The sequence below is a fragment of the Scyliorhinus torazame genome, chromosome 9 (assembly GCF_047496885.1).
Source record: "Scyliorhinus torazame isolate Kashiwa2021f chromosome 9, sScyTor2.1, whole genome shotgun sequence".
Classification (NCBI taxonomy): Eukaryota; Metazoa; Chordata; class Chondrichthyes; order Carcharhiniformes; family Scyliorhinidae; genus Scyliorhinus; species Scyliorhinus torazame.
The window spans coordinates 168,450,551-168,469,559 of NC_092715.1; the positions used below are offsets into that span (position 1 = coordinate 168,450,551).

Genomic DNA, 19,009 nt, shown 5'->3' on the forward strand with positions numbered 1-19,009 from the left:
TGTCTCAAACAAAATTTATAAATTAAACCTTCCAATATTGCGTACTAATGACAACTTTATGCATTTTTCAATGTCTTTCATGTGCTTTTCCCTCTTGTCCCTGTGCTCCTAAGCAGAGCTATCAGAATTGCCGCATGGCTGATGAAAGTTCCCAGAGGGAGATTGGCCTTGCAGGTCAAATTTGAGTAGCTCTTCAGATTGCATTCTCTTCAGCATGACCGACAGTGATCTGGCCTGGCAAGCTGAAGGCAACAGAAACGCAAGGAGTGGCAAGAATAATGCTATCAGGATTCTTGAGCGAGGGGAATAGATTTAATCCTCATGGTGCCACGGTCACGCGAAGGTTGTTCAGCTGCTGTTATACCCTGCATACTTTTTTGAACACTGATATCTGCAGCCATGTTGACAGCAGTCTGAACCTGCATGAGAGCAGTCTAAACTTGTATGGCAGCAAGTTAAGCTTGCATGACTTCAGCCTGACATTGGGTGACTTCTGCTTGTTGTATACTGGAAGCTGAGACATTGGCCAACAGATGCCACACCATAGGAGAATCTGCAAGTGTGCTAACTGAGTTTTCGGCCACTTCCATGGTAGAAAAGATGGACCCAAGGCTCCATGAAAAGCCCACTGTAATTTTAATGTACTCTTCAATGCTGTGACATTAAATGCAGGCTTTCTGACAGACCTGCCAATATACAAAATGTTTCATTGTGCACACCCATTCTTCTGTAGGCTACAAGTTCTCGGAGTCCTCTGCAGTGCAACCTCTCTTGAGCTAGCAGTTAATTGTGCTAAGCTTTTCTCCTGGTCACCCATGACCAATGTCTCCATACCTGCAGAATCCGCCTCTATGCAGTGTCAGTATCTGTGCTGATAGCTGCCGGTGAGAGAGAGGGACGGCATTTCTTCTTAATCACAGTCTTCCTGACATTCCCCTCTTACTGTTCGTCCACTGCCAGGGGAGGGAGGATAAAACAAGAGATGTATACTTACACCATCCACAACTTGTAAACCAGAAGAGATTGTGGAATGAGGGAATATGGGATGGGAGAAGGAAGATTAGGTGTGAACATACTGTCTCCTGTGATTCTCTAAGTGCATCACCCGCCAGGGCCTCCATTATGATCCACTCAACTAGACTAGCCATATCAATACTGTGGCTACAAGAGCAGGTGAAAGGCTAGGTATCCTGCAGCCAGTAACTCACCTCATGACCCGCCAAACCCTGTCCACAATCTACAAAGCACAAGTCAGAAATGTGATGGAATACTCTCCCCTTGCCTAGATGATTGCAGCTCCGTCAACACTCAAGAAGCTCAACCAGGACAAAGTAGCCAGCTTGATTAGCACCCCATTCCCAAATATTCACTCTCTTCCCCCCTCCCCTCCGCCTCCGCCTCCAACCACCGATGCACCATGGCAGCAGTGAGTACCATCTACAAGATGTACTATAGGAACTCACCAAGCCTCCTTAGACAACACTTTCCAAACTCACGACCACTACCACCTAGAAGAAGAAGGAAAGTAGTTACATGGAAACACCACCACTTGAAAGTTGCCCTCCAAACCACCTGACCTGGATGAGTCATGATTAATAGAGATTGTTGGTATATGCTTGCTGGAGATGTAGTGCATGTGTGAGGATTGTGTTGCAGTTAGTGGGATATGGCATTTGAAGGTACATTCACTGACCTTGAACATTCAGGTGAGATCATTAAAATAATTGCGTTCAGGTCCTCGGGACTAGAGTTCTGGCATTGAATACCATTGCTAACTTGTCCAGCTGCAGTAGTAAAGTCTGTCTAGGGGGCCTCCTGCTTTCTGGCCCCACTGTGGGCAGGTGACATCTCTCTTCCTCTCCACCTCTTGCACCGAGCCTCCAATGCAGCATCAGAACATCCTGGAGTTTTGTCTTTGTCTTGTGCAATTCTGTGTTTGCCAGAACAAAATCACTCTTCGGATAATTTCAGCACCTGTTCCGGCCAAAATCCACCTTCATTATAAGAGGTGCTGGCTTGTTTTAAAGGCTGATATGATCTGGTGTTAGTTCAAGGTTTATTACCCCCTCCTCGCGGGGCTCAAACATGTATCCACTTAGTAGTGTACAAAATGCTACAATCATTTAAATTAGCAGGCAGCACAATCACCAAATTTCACAACTATTATCAAGTAATTTATTTCATTGCTGTTTGTAGGATCTTTTTGTGCACAAATCAGTTGTCACCTTTTCCTGCATTACAATCATGATTACATTTCAAAAAGTATTTCATTAATGCTTTGGGACATCCTGAGATCAAGTTCTTTCTTTTTCTAAAGTTGTTACAACAATTTATAGGAAGGATGTCTGAATATAAGTTGGTAATTGATATCAAGTTCCTAGAATACACTGCATGATGGAATGGCAACTGCAATGTAAAAATGCTGTGAAGTGCAATAATACAAGGCCTATTTCTCCATGGTGCAGCCATCCTCATTGCCAAACTAGACTTTTCCATAATTAGTAAATTACTTTCTATTTTCATTTTTGGGATATCGCCACATCATGTACCATGTTGGATGAAGTGATGGGCTTGAAATGTATTCCTACATCTATTTGAATATTCCTCTAAAGTCCAGTGCGAAAAGCTGTGTGTCCTTGTCAGGGTGACTATCCCTCTAATTTGCCTCTCTTTGGGACAATGATTGGCCTTCACATTGTGCCTTTCAGATAAAGAACACACTGCATAGAAAATCGGAACCTTTATTTGGTGTGACGTATGCTTGCTTTGCTGAGAATTTTATTTTAAGTAAATAGTCAAATTGATCTTTAATTTCAATATGGTACAATTCAAAAGTTTAGAATGACTTCATTTTGTAAATTAAAAGATCTGAAAAATTATTTCCTGTGTTAATTTGATATTGAATTTTACAAAATATCACCAGATTCAAAATTCTAAATTCACAGAATTAATTTTGAATAATTTGCAACTTGTTGGATTTTTTGAATGAAATACTCCTGACATTGTCTTTCAGGAACTTCAGGAGATGCTAGAAAAACATAAAGCTCAGAATGAAGCCTGGCTTAAAGCTCGGGCTGAGCAAAATGATAGAGAAAGACAGGAGCTGTTCAAGCAAAGGGTAAGGATTATCCATCTATTCCAAAAATAAAGGAGGAAAAATTGAGTTATTGCTGAAACTGGCACAAAAGCAATCATAGGCAAGCCCAAATACAGAGAAATAATTTTGCTTCATCGCCATTTTAAATGGGTGACCCCCTAATTTTTAAACAGTAACGCCTAGTTCTAGGTTCTCCCATAAGAGGAAACAGCCTCTTTACATCCACTCTGTCCCGACCCTTCAGGATCTTGCATGTTTCAATCAAGTTGCTTCTTACTCTTCTAAATTCTAATGGATACAAGCCTAGCCTGTCTCCTGCTTTGTGGTGGTCTGCTGTGCCCCCCACAACCTGGTGCACCAACAGGACAACGTGGAAGTGGAAGGGGAGGAATATGTGGCTACCAAGGAGCAGGAGGATGAGGTGGTGCCAGACCAGGAGAGGCTGGAGGACGCACAAGGGGAGGACCCGCAGGACCAGACAGAGAATGGAGGACAGGCAGCAGCGGTGAGGGGCCGGCAAGATCCGAGGGCGAGGGAGGCCCTCATCCTTGCCCGCTTCATGTAAAATGTGGCCTCATCTGTCATTCCCCCTCCCCCCCCACTCCCTCCTTCCTGCCCCCCACCCCCTCCTTCCCGTGCCCCCACCCCCTCTGGATCCCCACCGCCCCTCCCCCTCTGCATCACCAGCCCCCCTCCATCCCCTGCCATTTCCCACCCTCCCAGGGTCTGTGTAACATCACTCCAGGGTGCTAGGACTGTGTTGGCACTGTCAGTGGGTCACTGTTGAGGGCAGGGGGGATAACCTGCAGAGAGCTGAGCGCTAGTGCTCGTCAATCTATGCCATAGTCTGACCCCCACCTATCAGCTGAGTGCTCGCTCACACCCATCACTTGCTCATGGTGTGCCAGAGGCGGGGCTTGGGTGGCAGGTCCCAATGTCCGGGGAGATGGGGCATGGGATTGGTGCTGGCCCCGCATAGCAGAAGAAAGCGCCAAAGGCGTCATACTGGTTGAGTACAGCTATTTTAATGGGTGTCACAGAATTCCCACCACTGCCACACTCTCCCGATGGTGCCACTCCTCTCTCCCCACCCCACTCCACCCACATCCTTCCCCCACCCTCTTCCCCCCTCACGCACACTCACCTCCTTACCCCCTACCATTCCTCTTTCTTCCCCCCCCCCCCCCCCCCCCCCTCCAGTGCCCTCAATGTGTTCAACCTTCCGTGGTCTTCCACTACGTCTTGGTTTATCCCGAGGATGCACATCAGAGATGGAGGTGACCAGCTGCTTACCACGTCCTGTGGACTTCGATGCCCCTGGTGGGCGTCCACTGGGGGCTCTGGTGCCGGAAATCTCCGCTGCACTTGCTGGCGCCATATGCCCCATCATGTCGCATCGTACAGGGGGCTGACTGCGAGACATGGCACTGTCAGAGGGCTGGAACTTGGGCGATCTGGTGGCCGCTGTCGCCACTCCATAGGCTGGGTTTGCGTTGGCATCCAGTGCCCCTTCCTCCCGGTCGGTGGCCATAGGGTCCTGGAGATCACCATGGGACGGAGGGGCAGCTGGTTCGAGCCCTGGCTGCCCCTGCGTTATATGGTTATGCAACTGTACACCAATGTCTGCAGTATGGTGTCGACATCCTCTGCAATGCTCCTTAGTGACTGGGCCATGCTCTGCAGTGCCTCGGCAATGCCCACCTGCAACTGGGACAAGCTCTGCAGTTCCTCGGCTATTCCCATCTAAGACTGGGACATGTCCCACAGCTCTCTTCAAGGTCAGTCTTGTACTGGGTCACATCCGCCAGAGTCGGACATTCTACCGAGGCCCTCATCGACTGCGCTAAGTCTTGGACACCTCCACACGTGTCAATAAAACAAATACAACACCCTAAATACAAAACAATATAATGCTGCTGACATCATACACCAGGTTCTCCACTGCGGTCGCCACCCTAGCAGTGTTGGCCTTGGTGCCACGCATTGCCAGCAACATCTCCTGCGCTCGTAGCCACTGGGACTCCTCCAATCTGTCGCTGTTATCCCCCTTTGCATATTACGGCTGCACCCTATTGTCTGCATCAGCTCTGAGTAAACCTGGTCTTGAGGCTCAGCATCTGACTGGGATCCATCTGGGTCCAGGGATCCAACAGACCTCCGAAAGCTGTCTCACCTGGGCTCCACCTGATGTGCATCTGCAACTGTGTGGTGCTCACCAGATTGTGCCCCAGGGACCTGACCAATACCATTGCCCACCGATGTGTGTGTCTCTGCGCTGGTGGAGGGCAGGGTTGACAGCTGTGCCATGACTATTATGGTGACATTCTTGGAGCTCTCCTCTGAGGTGTTCTCATGGGAGGCAGGGAGGCGACCATCCCGGATGGGCCGGCACAATCGGCTAGAGGTCCTACGAGAAAATGATCACATGGTCAGTGGGAGGGATGGATTATTCTGTATGGCATTAAGAACTCACATGTGACAGGCCATCTGAGTGGCGGCCGGTGGATCCTCACCTCTGCGACATGCGCCGACCTCCACATTGGTGGACAATCTGTCCTCGGCCACCCCAGTTACCTCCAGGGCCCATTCCACCCCACCGCCCGCCTGGGCCCTCTCCTGTCTGTTGTGGGCCAACCTCTCCTTCATTGACACTGTGGAGGGCATCGTTAGCCGTACACGTGATTACACGCGGGGGGGATGGGCCCTTTTGGGGGAGGGGAGAGAATGAGGTGATGAGTATGAGGGTGGGGAGAGTATGTGATGATGGGGGATATGGGGGAGGGGTGGGTGTTTGTGGTCGGGGGTCCGGTGTGAACTCACCCGAACGGCCCGGTGGAAGTCGTTGACCTTATGGCACTGGGTGTCAATCTTCTGGTCACACTCCCCGAGCTGTTGGCCGCTGCCATGTCCTCCCAGGCAGCGGTGGCTGCCATGTGGCTGATCCTCCTGGACCCTCGGGAGAACAGGGCATCCTGCCTGGCCTACCATACGTCCAACAGTCTCCCAGGTCAGCGTCACCGAAGCATGGGGCTGATTTACTTGACGGCATGGCTGCGAGCGGAGTGGGGTTGGCTGTGCAGGAGCAGTTTGAAGCAGTTTAAGTGCTGCTGTCACTTGTTAGCTGGGTGGCTGGCAAGCGCCATATCGGGCAAATCAGTCGACGAACCATGATTTGCTGCGTGAAATGCACGGGGCCTCGTTATGTGGACCAATTAACGTTTTATAGCAGTGACAGCCTTGCCAGGCCGAGCGTCGGGAAGTTCACGGCATCTCACTACCACACTTAGAAACTTTTCCATTAAATCATGTCCAATGTGTTTCAATTAACTATTCATTATTTTATTCAATTATATATTTTATTTTTGCTTTTATATATTTTGTTAACCCTAGAACCAGTTGCTAGATTATTTTGAATGTGACGAGTAAAATAAATCTTAAACATGTACCAGAAACTCACCAAATAACTAGCTTCTGCTCCAGTACGTGGTCTGCGTAAGACCACTTCCTGAAGGCTGAGAAAGATAGATAGCAAAAAGCTAAGGAGCACCTTTTTCCCCGAATGCACCAACTTCCCACTTTGAACTAAATTCCCAAATATTCTGTCTGTGTCTCTCTGTCTCACACAAGCCAAAGTCACCCCGAACTGATTGTGCATCTCTTACTGATTGTGTGCTTTAAAAAAAGTCCCTTTCTTATACAGAGCTGTGATGGGTCATCAAGCTTCCTGCTACAGTAATCAACATTTAATCAGGCCCCATTCAGGCAAGGAACTTTTAGGTGATTAACAATTAACTGTCACTCAGGTAGCTGCCTGGTTAACTAGGCTACAATCCCGCCCCTGTCGGCTGCCTAATTCTCCGGCGCCAGGGATTTGGTGGGGGCGGGAATCGTGCTGCGCCGGTCGCGGCAGCGGCTCCCCCAGCGATTCTCCAGCCCGCGATGGACCGAGTGGCCGTTTTCGGCCGGTCTCGCCGGCGTACATTACACCAGGCATTTGCCGGCGGGACCTGGCTGCGCGGGCGGCCTCCGGGGTCCTCAGGGGGACGCGGAAGGATCTGGCCCCGGGAGTGCCCCCACGGGGCCCACCGATCCGCGGGCGGGCCTGTGCCGTGTGGGCACTCTATTCTTCCGCGTCGGCCGCTGTGCTCCTCCGCAATGGCCGACATAGTGATGAACCCCCTCCTGAGCTTGCGCTGCGATGACGCCAGCACACGCTGGCGCTCCAGCGCATGCGTCAACCTGCGCCGGCCGGTGGAGGCCCTTCGGCGCCGGTTGGCATGGCGCCAAGCCCCTTCCCCGTCGGCCAGCACGGCGCAAACCACTCCAACGCTGGCCTAGCTCCTGAAGGTGCGGAGGATTCCGCACCTTTGGGGCAGCCCGACGCCGGAGTGGTTCACGCGACTCCTTCGCGCCGGAGTTGCCCGCCCCGCCGGTTCCCGCAGAATCCCGCCCAAAGACTTTTAGTTCTGGGTTGCTAGTTCTACTTCAGAATCTGACTCTTACTCTAAAATTAAACTTGAGAAAGATTTACCAGTTCAATTTCCATTTTGAACCAAATTCTCAAACATACTCGCTTGATCTTTGTCTCACTCAGGCCAAACTCTCCCCTCACTGATTGTGCACTTAGGGGTGGGGGGGGGGGCTGTTTTGTTATGTTTCCTTTGTAACATAAGCGGCTTCCTTGTGTTGCATTTGTCAAGGAAGGTCGAGACGTGTAAATAACTTCAACTCATTTATTTACACTATGTACACTTTTATAGCTTGAGTTCGACACGACTGCTAATCCTATTGTAGCTACCTAAACTGAAGAACCAGCTGCTGTCTTCCATGTGTTGGGTGTGATAATGAATCAACCCTGTGCCTCTCCTCACTGACTGTCTCCACTGGCCGAAGGGGGCTGATCATGTGTGTGGTGTCCTTTATGTATGGGTTGGTGTAATGCCCCCCTGTGGTCATGTCACCTCCTTGTGTATCGTGAATGTCCATTGGTCGAGTGTGTGTGTGTGATGTTTCTGGTGCTCCCTCTAGTGTCTGTCTAGCTTAGATGTATTTACAGTGATGCACATCACCACATCCTCCCCTTTTTATATGTTCATATTTTCTGTACACTTTAAGAAAAACTGAACAAAGAACAGGTAGAGAAGGTAAGGTATATACAAGTCATGGGAACAGTGATTAAACAATAAGTCCAAATCATTCATGTGAGTCCATAAACCATCAATTATCATGGTCAAATGTCTCTCTTGGTTATGAATGCCATCAACAGGAACCAAGAAGTGGTCGAATCACTGCGCTGTCCGATTTGGAGTCTGTTTCTTTTTATGTTTGTGGTGGTGCTGTCGGATGGCATCTTGTAGCTGATAGGTCGTTGACATTGAAGAGGTACCATCAACAGTATCATTCGAGGTCATGGATGTGCCAGATGTTGAAGTCGGATGAGACTGTGCATACTGGTTCTGGCCACATGCTGTGCTGGAAGGGTGATTCTGCTGAGAAGCGTTGAAGCAAGTCGATTTGGAGACAGAATCGCTGCAAGCATCAATGTCTGGTGATGGTGTGAAACTAGAACCTTGCATCTGATAGGAATATGCTGTCTGGCCAGGCTGTGGTGCAGCAAATCCCGGGCAGTAACTAAGGCATCCAGTCTGTAGTGCAGACTGTGCTTGCGGTAGTCCTCCTTCGGTCTTGATTCCATTAGTGGGCAATCCGTAGTGCTGGCCTGTTTGAGAATATGCTGCATAGACTGCTGGCTGCTGCAGGCTTGAATACTGGGTTTGTCCAGCATGAGCTGTCATTGGCCGCACTGTCGGTGTGGAACAAATGTGTGGACATAGCTGTGGTGAAAATTGGTGTATTCCTCTTGAACTGTAGCTGCTGCTTGTTATTGCTGACCCAGTGTGATTGTCACGTGATCCATCTCCTGTCGTTGTGGCATCTGCTGTCACCCTGAGCGTGCCATCACTGAGGTTGCGACACTGCCTGTCTGGAGTAAAGTCTGGCTTACGTGAATCAGAGTCGGCGTTTGGTTGCTCCCCATCTGGATTCTGGTCTGTTTTTTGTTGATGCTCCCCGTCCGGAGTCTTAGCAGGTTCACTGGAGTCAGCTGAGATTTCTTGAAGCTGCATGTCTGGAGTCGGAACATGCAGGAATGCATTGACTAGTGGAGAGGTTCGAGCAATTGAGGGTGGAAGTAGTGTGGTGTCACCGGAGTCACCAGTGGTCTCACAGTGATCATCGAGTGCCTCTGTACGCACTAGCTGAGGTCTGTCACTTTGCACCTTTTGCATGGGAAGTGGGATGCTGTCGTCACTCGTTTCACATACCGTGGGTAGATCCTCAGTAGCTGCTTGCTGTTCACTAGGGTTGGGTAAATTGTCAGAGTTTTCATCTGGTGGTGCAAACAATGTGGGTGGACTGTCATTGTCTTGCCGTTGTCCTTCATTTGGGCTTTTCTTCTTTGGAATTTTAAATCTTCCCCCAGACATTACAGAACCTTGTTCATTTCCCTCAATTTCTCCCATATGTAGGGCATCAAATGTTAGATCCAATGTTTCTTTCGTCATTGTACTAGTTTCCAAAGAACAGTTTGTTTCAATTTTCTTCTCAGTTACTTCATATGCATCCTTTTCTGATGTACATGCCTTCATAGTCTCTGGCTCTGATTTTGCTGGGACTGGCACATTCACAGTCTCTCTTTTACTGTTCTCAATTGCCCACATTCTACTTCCCAGACATAAATGCTTAATCTCTGGAGTTAATGTGGTACAATGGATAATCGGGTCGACCTTATCTGCATCTTCACCATCACTGGAAAGCACAATTGGTTCACTTGAAACTGCTGCTGATTTTAAGTGCTTTCTCTAGCTACTCGATGTCGGTGTCCTCAGGATTCTTGCTCCAATGTTCTGCTCATTTATCAGTGGAGTGTGCAGAGGTTCAATGCGATTAATATTCCCATCAGGGGTTGAAGAGTCATTACTGACTAACTGCTGGTCTCTGTAGTTGGGACTTTGCGGTTTTGTGTTGAAGGGAGACAGTTGTCCCTGCTGTAGATATGATTCAGGTTGTGTTATTTCCATTAAATGAGGATCAATGTTGTGTCCATTTTTCCGATCCGTACTAAAGCAATGGCAATTTTCAGTCTGCTCCTTGCAAGTTAGACATACAAGCAATTTCTTTAGCAAGTCCTCAGCATCCTTCTGTAACTGTGCAGCATTATTAATATCTCTTCGGCTAGAATGATCCTGAAGGTCAGCGCATAATCCTTTTTTCTTCGGGCTTGGAAGAGGCGATTCCTTTGGCTTGTCTTCATTTGGGCTGAACAGTCATCAGCACTGTGCCCTTCATTGTAGCATGATAGACCGTCATGGTCGTCCTGCTGTGCAGTGGAGCGTGGTAGACTGTTATAGCCTTCTTGCTGTTTACGTGAGCATGGCAGACTTGCATCGTCTGCCGCTAGTTGGTCAGAGGAGGTTGCTAGACCCTCATGGTCTTGTTCCTGCAAGGACTGCGCATTGGAGACTTGCGTTGCTTCTATCGTGGAGGCTGGCCACGAGCTCGCTGTGGAGGCTTGTGACTCTGGAGTCACCTCTTGTTCGTGCAAGGACTGCGCTCTGGAGTCTTGCATTCCTTCTATCGTGGAGTATGTCCACGAGCTCGCTGTGGAGGCTTGTGACACTGGAGTCACTTCTTGTTCATGCAAGGACTGCGCTCTGGAGTCTTGCATGTCTTCTTTCGTAGAGTCGGGAACCCTGAGCGGCACATGGACCACGCTCTGTGTGGCAGCAGGCCGCTCTCTGTGGGCTTGTACCACTTTCTGTCTCTTAATTTCAGGCTGCAGCATCATCCTGCACTGATCAGTTGGGACGTCATATCTGCTGGGTTGAAGATCCTCAAATCCGAAAAATTAATCCGCATCTGCGTCGGATTCAATGCGGGGGTCACCAATGTGCAACACGAAAGGTTCGTCCGAGTCGTAGTCGTATAGGACCATGGAGCTGTCATTGGGCTCGCGAGGTCCAGAAAAAATGTAAAGGTCGGTATCATCGGTTTGTGCGTAGGTAACTGCTTGTTGCAGGGTTCTTCGGAGGTTACATTCATTTCCTGGTTCAATTTGAGGCCTTGTGCTGTCATTCCAGGTGAAGGAAGGTTGTTTTACAGCTTTAAAAGATTTTTTCTTCGATTTGGGCCGTTTCCCCTTTAAATTGGTGCGGTCTGGGGCCTCTGACGTCATGACGCGCGTGACGTAGCACGTAGGAAGTGATTGCGCATGCGCAGATCGCTGTTCCTTTACCGATGGCCGTTTTCTTGATTGCGCATGCATGGCGTCTCGCGCATGCGCGAACGAACCTTCCGGTTCTGCGCACTTCTCGCGCAACTGCGCTAGTGTAGTCCCTTTAGCAAGATGGCCGCCGACCTCAACCCAAATCGCTCTCTGGTCCGGGCCCTCGGCCTCGAGGTGAGAACTGGCGCTTCTCTTACCTTTCCTTGCCGATTGGAGTGTGTTTTCCTCACAGTATTTGCTGAATTTGTCCAGGTCTGCCTGGAAGTCGTACCTGTTTTGCCCCTTGGAGAACTTGAATTTTTAAAAGATTTCTTCTGCTCTTGCACCGGCGATGGTGAGGAGAAACTCTACTTTTTCATTATCGGCCAGGTCTTTAAGTTCGGTTGCCACCAGGTAGAATTCAAACGCCTGCCGGAATCGCTGCCAGTTCTCGCGGAGATCGCCGTGGCACTGGAGCGGCTGCGGAATCGGGAGCCCGTACATCCTGCTTGGGTATTGTTGGTTGTCAGTGTACGCTGAGGTATGGCTATCTGGATTGAAGCAGTTCACTACTGGTACCATGTTTTGTTATGTTTCCTTTGTAACATAAGCGGCTTCCTTGTGGTGCATTTGTCAAGGAAGGTCGAGACGTGTAAATAACTTCAACTCATTTATTTACACTATGTACACTTTTATAGCTTGAGTTCGACACTACTGCTAATCCTATTGTAGCTACCTAAACTGACTAACCAGCTGCTGTCTTCCATGTGTTGGGTGTGATAATGAATCAACCCTGTGCCTCTCCTCACTGACTGTCTCCACTGGCCGAAGGCGGCTGATCATGTGTGTGGTGTCCTTTATGTATGGGTTGGTGTAATGCCCCCCTGTGGTCGTGTCACCTCCTTGTGTATCGTGAATGTCCATTCGTCGCCTCCTATCTAACTTATCTATTGGTTGAGTGTGTGTGTGTGTGATGTTTCTGGTGCTCCCTCTAGTGTCTGTCTAGCTTACATGTATTTACAGTGATGCACATCACCACAGGGGCCTGAGGGTCTTGAGGAAGGGGGGGCTTAAGGGGCTCGAGGGGAGGGGTCTCGAGGACCCCCCAACAGGTGAGCTGGATGGATCTGGGGGTTGCGTCAGGGGTGTTGAAAGAATGGGGCACCTTCCAAAAATGGCGACCCGATCTCTTCCTGCACTGATGAGGGAACTGCGCTGTCTGTGCAGGAAATGCAGCTGAGTGTGGCCTTGGCAGGGCGTTCTCCGCTGAGGCCAAAATAAAAGAGTGCCGTTCAATAGCAGGGTCGTTCCCACTGCTGCAAGCACCAGGAACAAACCCACTAACCCACCCAGAACGGGACTCTGTAGTTTTTTCGTTAGATCGCGTCCCGAGTATCTGAATGTTCGGCATTCATCCCGAGAGACAGGGATGTTGATGGGTCAGCGATTGGTGTGAGCTACATTAAGCAGCGTGAGAGTTGGTGGAGTGATGAGTATAAGATGTCATCTGGAGTTGCATTCACTGACCTGACCACTCGTATGAGATCATTGAATCTTTGTAGCACTGCTGCCAGGTTCTTGATGCCTGATTCTGGGAATTGACCACCCTCGCCAACTGCTCTCATTCCCTTCTCGGAATTTTGAACAGAAGACACATGAATAAGGGAATAGACCATTTTTAGTTGCTCAAGCCTGTTCCCTTCATGTGCCTCTACAAATGCATTTCTTCTCTTATCCTTTCCACCTCTTGTATTAAGGCATCCAGCACCACGTCAGAAAACCTCAAAGCCCTCTTTCTTGCCCATTGCTCCATTTAGTGTGTTTTTGTTTCTCTTCAAGTCTTCCACCACACCTTCAGGCACTGAATTTAAATCTCCTGATCTCTCCTTTGGTTTTGAGCATCACTATTAAATCTCCCTTTAGCCTCCAATGCTCGAACACAAACAATCACAGTTCCCAATATGAAAAGCTCAAAAAATGGTTCCTGGGGTTGAAGTAAAAATACAAATTTTTCTGATCAAAACAAACAGTAAAAAAGTTAAAGTTAATGATTTTTAAAGGTTTGATTTTTAAAAGATGGATGCTATATACATGATCATGATGAGAACTGTGAGGTTAGACTCCCTGTTAAATTAACAGTAAGCCTTCATTTTGCAGGCGGAATTACTTCAGGAACAAGAGAAGTTGCATCAAGATCAGAAAAATCTTCAAATGCGTAGTCAGCAATTACTCGCCTTAATGCAGCAGTTTAAAGGGATGTGAGGAGTTACTTTAAGGATTAAAAAATGGATCTAAAAGTGCCCTACAAGGTTCAGTCTTTTCTCCTTTATTCTTAGTCAGCAGATTCCTTTCCTGCAAATCAATAGCAAACAGGTAGGTGGAAGATGCAAATCAGTACAACATTTTCAGTAAGACACCCAATGGTATAAGGAGCAAGATGGAAGCAAGATTTGTTCATAAATTTATCTAATGTTCAAGATTGTATTACTGTGGCTGACTTCCGCCTCGCTACATAAATTATAATTTATTATGTACAGTCTCTATATACTTATTTAGACAGTTGAAAGTCTTTGGTAATTTAATTGGTGAGAGATAAGAACATAAGAAATAGGAGCAGGGGTAGGCCATTCAGCCCCTCAACCTGCTCTGCCAGTCAATAGGATTAAGGCTGATCTGATTGTAGCCTTAACTCCACTTTCTTGCCTGTCCCCAATCCTTAACTTCCTCGTCAATCAAACATCTGTCTAATTCAGCCTTGAATATATTCAATAATCCTAACCTTACTGTTTGTGGGCAAAGAGAAATCCAAACACTATGACTCTCTGAGAGAAGCAATTCTGCCTCATACGTACAAACATATGAATTAGGAGCATGAGTAGGCTGTTCAGCCCCTCGAGCCTGCTCCACCATTTGATACGATCATGGCTGATCTGATTGTGGCCTCAACTTTACTTTCTTGTCTACCCCTTATATCCTTAGATTTCTGATTGACATGGGAGTCAATCTAACTCGGCGCTAAAAATATTTAGTGACCTTTCCTCTACAGCTGTCTGGGGAAGAGAATTCAACAGACTACTAACCCTCTGAGAAAGAGTTTCTCCTCATTTCCGTCTTAAATCGGAGGCCCGTTGTTTTTAAACTGTGTCCCTTAGTTTTAGCCTCTCCCACAAGGGAAAATATCCCCTCGGTATCCACCCTGTCAAGACCCCTCAGGATCTCATATGTTTCAACAAGATCTAAAATCCAATGCATACACGCTCAACCTCCAACCATCCCTCATAAGATAACCTAACCCCTTCATCCCCGGACTCAGTCAAGTCTTTTTTCTCTCTTTATTCGTTCATGGCATGTAGGCATCGCTGGCTATTTATTGCTCATCCCTGAGGATATATAAGAGTCGACCACATTGCTATCGGTCTGGAGTCACATGTAAGCCAGACCGGGTAAGGACAGCAGATTTCCTTCCCTAAAGAGCATCGGTGAACCAGATAGGTTTATATGACAATTAATAATGGTTTCAAGGCCATCATTAGACATTTAAAAAATAAATTTAGAGTACCCAATTATTTTTTTTCAATTAAGGAGCAATTTAGCATGCCCAATCCACATAACCTGCACATCTTTTGGATTGTGGGGGTGAGACCCACACAGACACTGGGAGAATGTACAAACTCCACACGGACAGTGACCCAGGTCCTCAGCACTGTAAGGCAGCAGTGCTAACCACTGCGCTACTGTGCTGCCCTATCATTAGCCTTTTAATTTCAGATTTGTATTGAATTCAAATTCCACCACCTGCCATGGTGGGATTCGCAGCCGGGTCCCCAGAGCATTACCCTGGGTCTCTGGATTACTAGCGCTGTGATAATACCACTATGACATGGCCTCCCCTAAACTCTTCTGAACTGCTTCTAATGCAATTACATCCTTTGTTACATAAGGAGACCATTTTAGTCTTAAATGGGAAACGCCTTATTTTGAATCTGTGCCCCCTAGTTCTAGATTCCACCATGATAATAATAATAATCGCTTATTGTCACAAGTAGGCTTAATGTGAAAAGCCCCTAATCGCCACATCCGGCGCTTGTTCGGGGAGGCCGGTACGGGAATTGAATCTGCGCCGCTGGTCTTGTTCTGCATTACAAGCCAGCTATTTAGCCCACTGTGCTAAACTAGCCCCTAAGGGAGCACATCTTCTCATTTTCTATCATGTCTAGTCCCCTCAGAACCTTATATGTTTCAATAAAACCACCTCTCATTCTTCAAAACCACCACTGATTTTACTGAAGTGATGTCAATGAATACAAGTTTCAGGACTGTAACTTGGGTAAACCCTGTAAAATTGTTAATCAGACCACAAAAATGATTTGATAAAGATTCACGTAGATATAAGGTGATTGGTAAAATGATTAGAGGGGATATGTGGAAAAACCTTTTCACCCAGAGGGTGGTGGATGTCTGAAATTCACTGCCAAAGTTGGTGGTTAAGACTGAAGCACTCAACCCATTTAAAAGGTACCTCGATCATCATCTAAAGTGCTGTAATCTGCAAGGCTGCAGACCGGGTTCTGGAAAGTGAGATTAAAATGGGTGACCAGTTAATTTTGTCACTTTTTTGGCCAGCGCAGACACGCTGGGCTGAACGGCCTCTTTCTGAACTGTAACATTTCTATGGTTCTAAGTTAACCAATTAAGCGCAATTTCATGGTAAAACTGGCATATAAGAAACTGTCTGAAATATAGAAAACAGCAGATAATGGTTAGAGGAGTAAAAGTGTGAAGGAAAATATTAAATGTGATGCCCCAGGAGTCAGTGTTGGTACCACTTCTGTTTATAATTTACAATAATGACCTGGATTCTGTAACACAATGGTGATTGGGACAAATTGGGAAAAATTGCAATCGATCACAAATTCATAGGGGCAATCAAATTGAAGGAGGCAGCCCAGGAATTACAGAATGTTAAGCAAAATCCCTGAGTGCGTTAAACAATGGCATATGGAATTCAAGGTAGAATACTGTAAAGAATTATATGCAGGAAGGAAAATTGAGGATTATGCATTCTTCAGGAATAATGTTAAATAAGTATGGATTAAGTTGAAAGAGGCTTTGGCATCTTAATAGACTGAAAACTCAAAATACCCAACCAACTTAGAGCAGTAATTAATAAACCCAATAGGATATTGCACTACATAACTAAAAGTACAATATAAATCAGAGGAAAGTCATAATCAAAGCTTTCGGTCCTCTGGTCAGATTGCACCTGAGTACTGTGCCCAGTTGTAGCCACTAATGCAGCAAGAGAGATATTAAGCCCTGGAGGCATCTCAGAGAAGAGCCACAAGACATGCCCGATATCAAAGTTCTAAGTTGTGGAAAAAGGCTGAAAAGAGTGGGTGTTTATTTTCTTCTATTATTCTGTCCCATTTCAGGTGTATAATGGTGGAAACAGTCATAAAATGAGGCAGTGTCATGTGAGAGTACCTTTAAGCAATGGGTGTTTATAAATGGGTGTGTATATAAATATCTGTAGTGAGAGTACCTTTAAGACATGGGTGTTTATTACTGCAGTGATGTCAGAGAGTGGGTGGAGCTGGGCTGCCTGTCAGCTTTTTAACTTTCGTTTTAGGCTGTTTGCTGCAATCACAGCCAGAAGGTGTATTAGAGTCCCTCTCTGTAATCTAAAGAATGTAAATCAATCCTTTGATGATTTAAAACGAATAACTGCTCTTAGTCGTGACTTTAACCTGATGTGCTTCTGCTGAAAGGTATTTTTTTAAGTCTTCTGGATGTTAAAAGGACAGCTTAAGAATTACTTAGTGTTATATTCTTTGGGGGTTTTATTTGAATTAATGATTGCTAAGATGTTCACTGTATGTTTTAAAAAGGTTACCTTGAGTTCATAGAATAAACATTGTTTTGCTTTAGAAATTACTTTTCCATTTCTGCTGTACCACACCTGTGGGTCATGTGCTCCCCATACCAAAATCTATTAAAAGTCGTGGGTCAGGTGAACTCCATGATACAGGGTTCTCTAAACCCTGGCCCATAACATAAGGGATAGCTCACTGCAACATCCAACTTTAGCTTCCCTCTGGGCTCATGTTTATACCCTCAAGCTAGCTTTTGCATGTAAATTGCAGCAAGGAGGTGGGGCCCTGTCTGAGGGCACAGCTTCAGACTGAAGGGACGACCTTTAAAACTGAAATGAGGAGGAATTTATTCAGCCAAAGGGTGGTAAATCTGTGAAAATCATTGCCGCACAAGGCTGCGGAGGTCAAGTCACTGAGTGTCTTTAAGACAGAGTTCTTGATAACTTGATAATTTTAAGATAGGTTCTTGATTAATAAGGGATCAGAGGTTACAGGGAGAAGGCAAGAGAATGGGGATGAGAAACATATCAGCCATGATTGAATGGCAGTGCAGACTCGATGGCCGAATGACCTAATTCGGCTCCTATATCTTATAGTCTTATGCCCATTTAATAATTTAAGAAGCAATTAGATGGGAGCGTGTAGTGCTCTTCTGGATGAATTTGTTAACATTGGGCTAAACGGTATAAGTATCTTGGAATTGTTTGATGTCAATCATATGGCTAGCAGGGAGGATACTCTAGCGAGGAGAACTGAGCTAAATTATAGTGCATCATAGTACAATCTAGGGGATCTAAATGAGTATGAGCATTTTTGGAGAGAAGTGTTCAAATGCATCTGAGCTTAGCTATTAACAAATTGTTTATGATCTCAAGGGATAATACAAGAGTTTCCATAAGTTACTGTAATGATATGTAGACAGACATGTAACTAAGGGGTTAATCGGAACACCCAGCTGTGGCATAACCATGAGAGGGCATTACGCAACCACTATAAAACCACAGCTCGCACAAGCTCTCGCTCTCACTCCCAGCAGAGACTGGAGGAAAACACGAGTGTAGCAGAGATCTCAGTCAAGCCACCACATGTGGCTTAGATACATTTTGTACAGCTAGTCAAGTTTGCTGTGTTGTTAGAGAGATCAACAGTGTCAAACTCATTCATTAGCTTAGTCTTTGCTAAATAAATACTTTCAACTTACTTTGAAGAGTGGAGTATTCTTCAACATCGTCTACAGTTAGTAGCGACTTATGTTACTCAAATAACATAACATAATAGTTACCACAGAACACAGCAATAACCCCTCCTCCCTGCTTCATTAAAATACTGAATATATAGTGGGCCCGATTCTCCGCTCCCGCGTCTAAGTGCCCACGCCGTCGTGAACACCTTCGAGGTTCACAACAGTGCGAAACGGCCCCGATCTCGACCGATTCAGGGCCAGAAAATGGGCTAGGATCGGGGCCGCGGGAAACTCGGGGGGGGGGGGGGGCATGTCGCGAAAGCAGCGTCGTCAGCGCGCGCCGGGCATTGGTGCCGCATAAAAGAGGTACCGCGTAAATGACGTGGCCGTTGGCGCGTAACTGGCGTACCTGGCGTCACCCGCGCATGCGTGGTTGCCGTCCTCTCCGAGGCCGCCCCGCAAGAAGATGTCAGATGGATCATGCGGGGTGCGGAGGAAAGGAGGTCCTCCTTCAGAGAGGCCGGCCCACCGATCGGTGGGCACCGATCGCGGGCCAGATCCCATTTGAGGCCCCCCCCCCCCGGTGCAAGAAG

At 47.1% G+C, this 19,009-nt stretch overlaps 1 protein-coding gene across 1 annotated transcript in view; it reads left to right on the plus strand.

The window, feature by feature from the left end:
• The window catches only part of LOC140429576 (kelch domain-containing protein 3), a 304,290-nt gene extending 290,400 nt beyond the window's left edge, over window positions 1–13,890 (plus strand). The window contains exons 18-19 of the mRNA XM_072516761.1: window positions 3,014–3,118; window positions 13,518–13,890. Coding sequence (XP_072372862.1) covers window positions 3,014–3,118; window positions 13,518–13,622 — 210 coding nt within the window. The 3' untranslated portion in view covers window positions 13,623–13,890. The remainder of the gene's footprint in view (window positions 1–3,013; window positions 3,119–13,517) is intronic.
• Window positions 13,891–19,009: the final 5,119 nt, after the last annotated feature.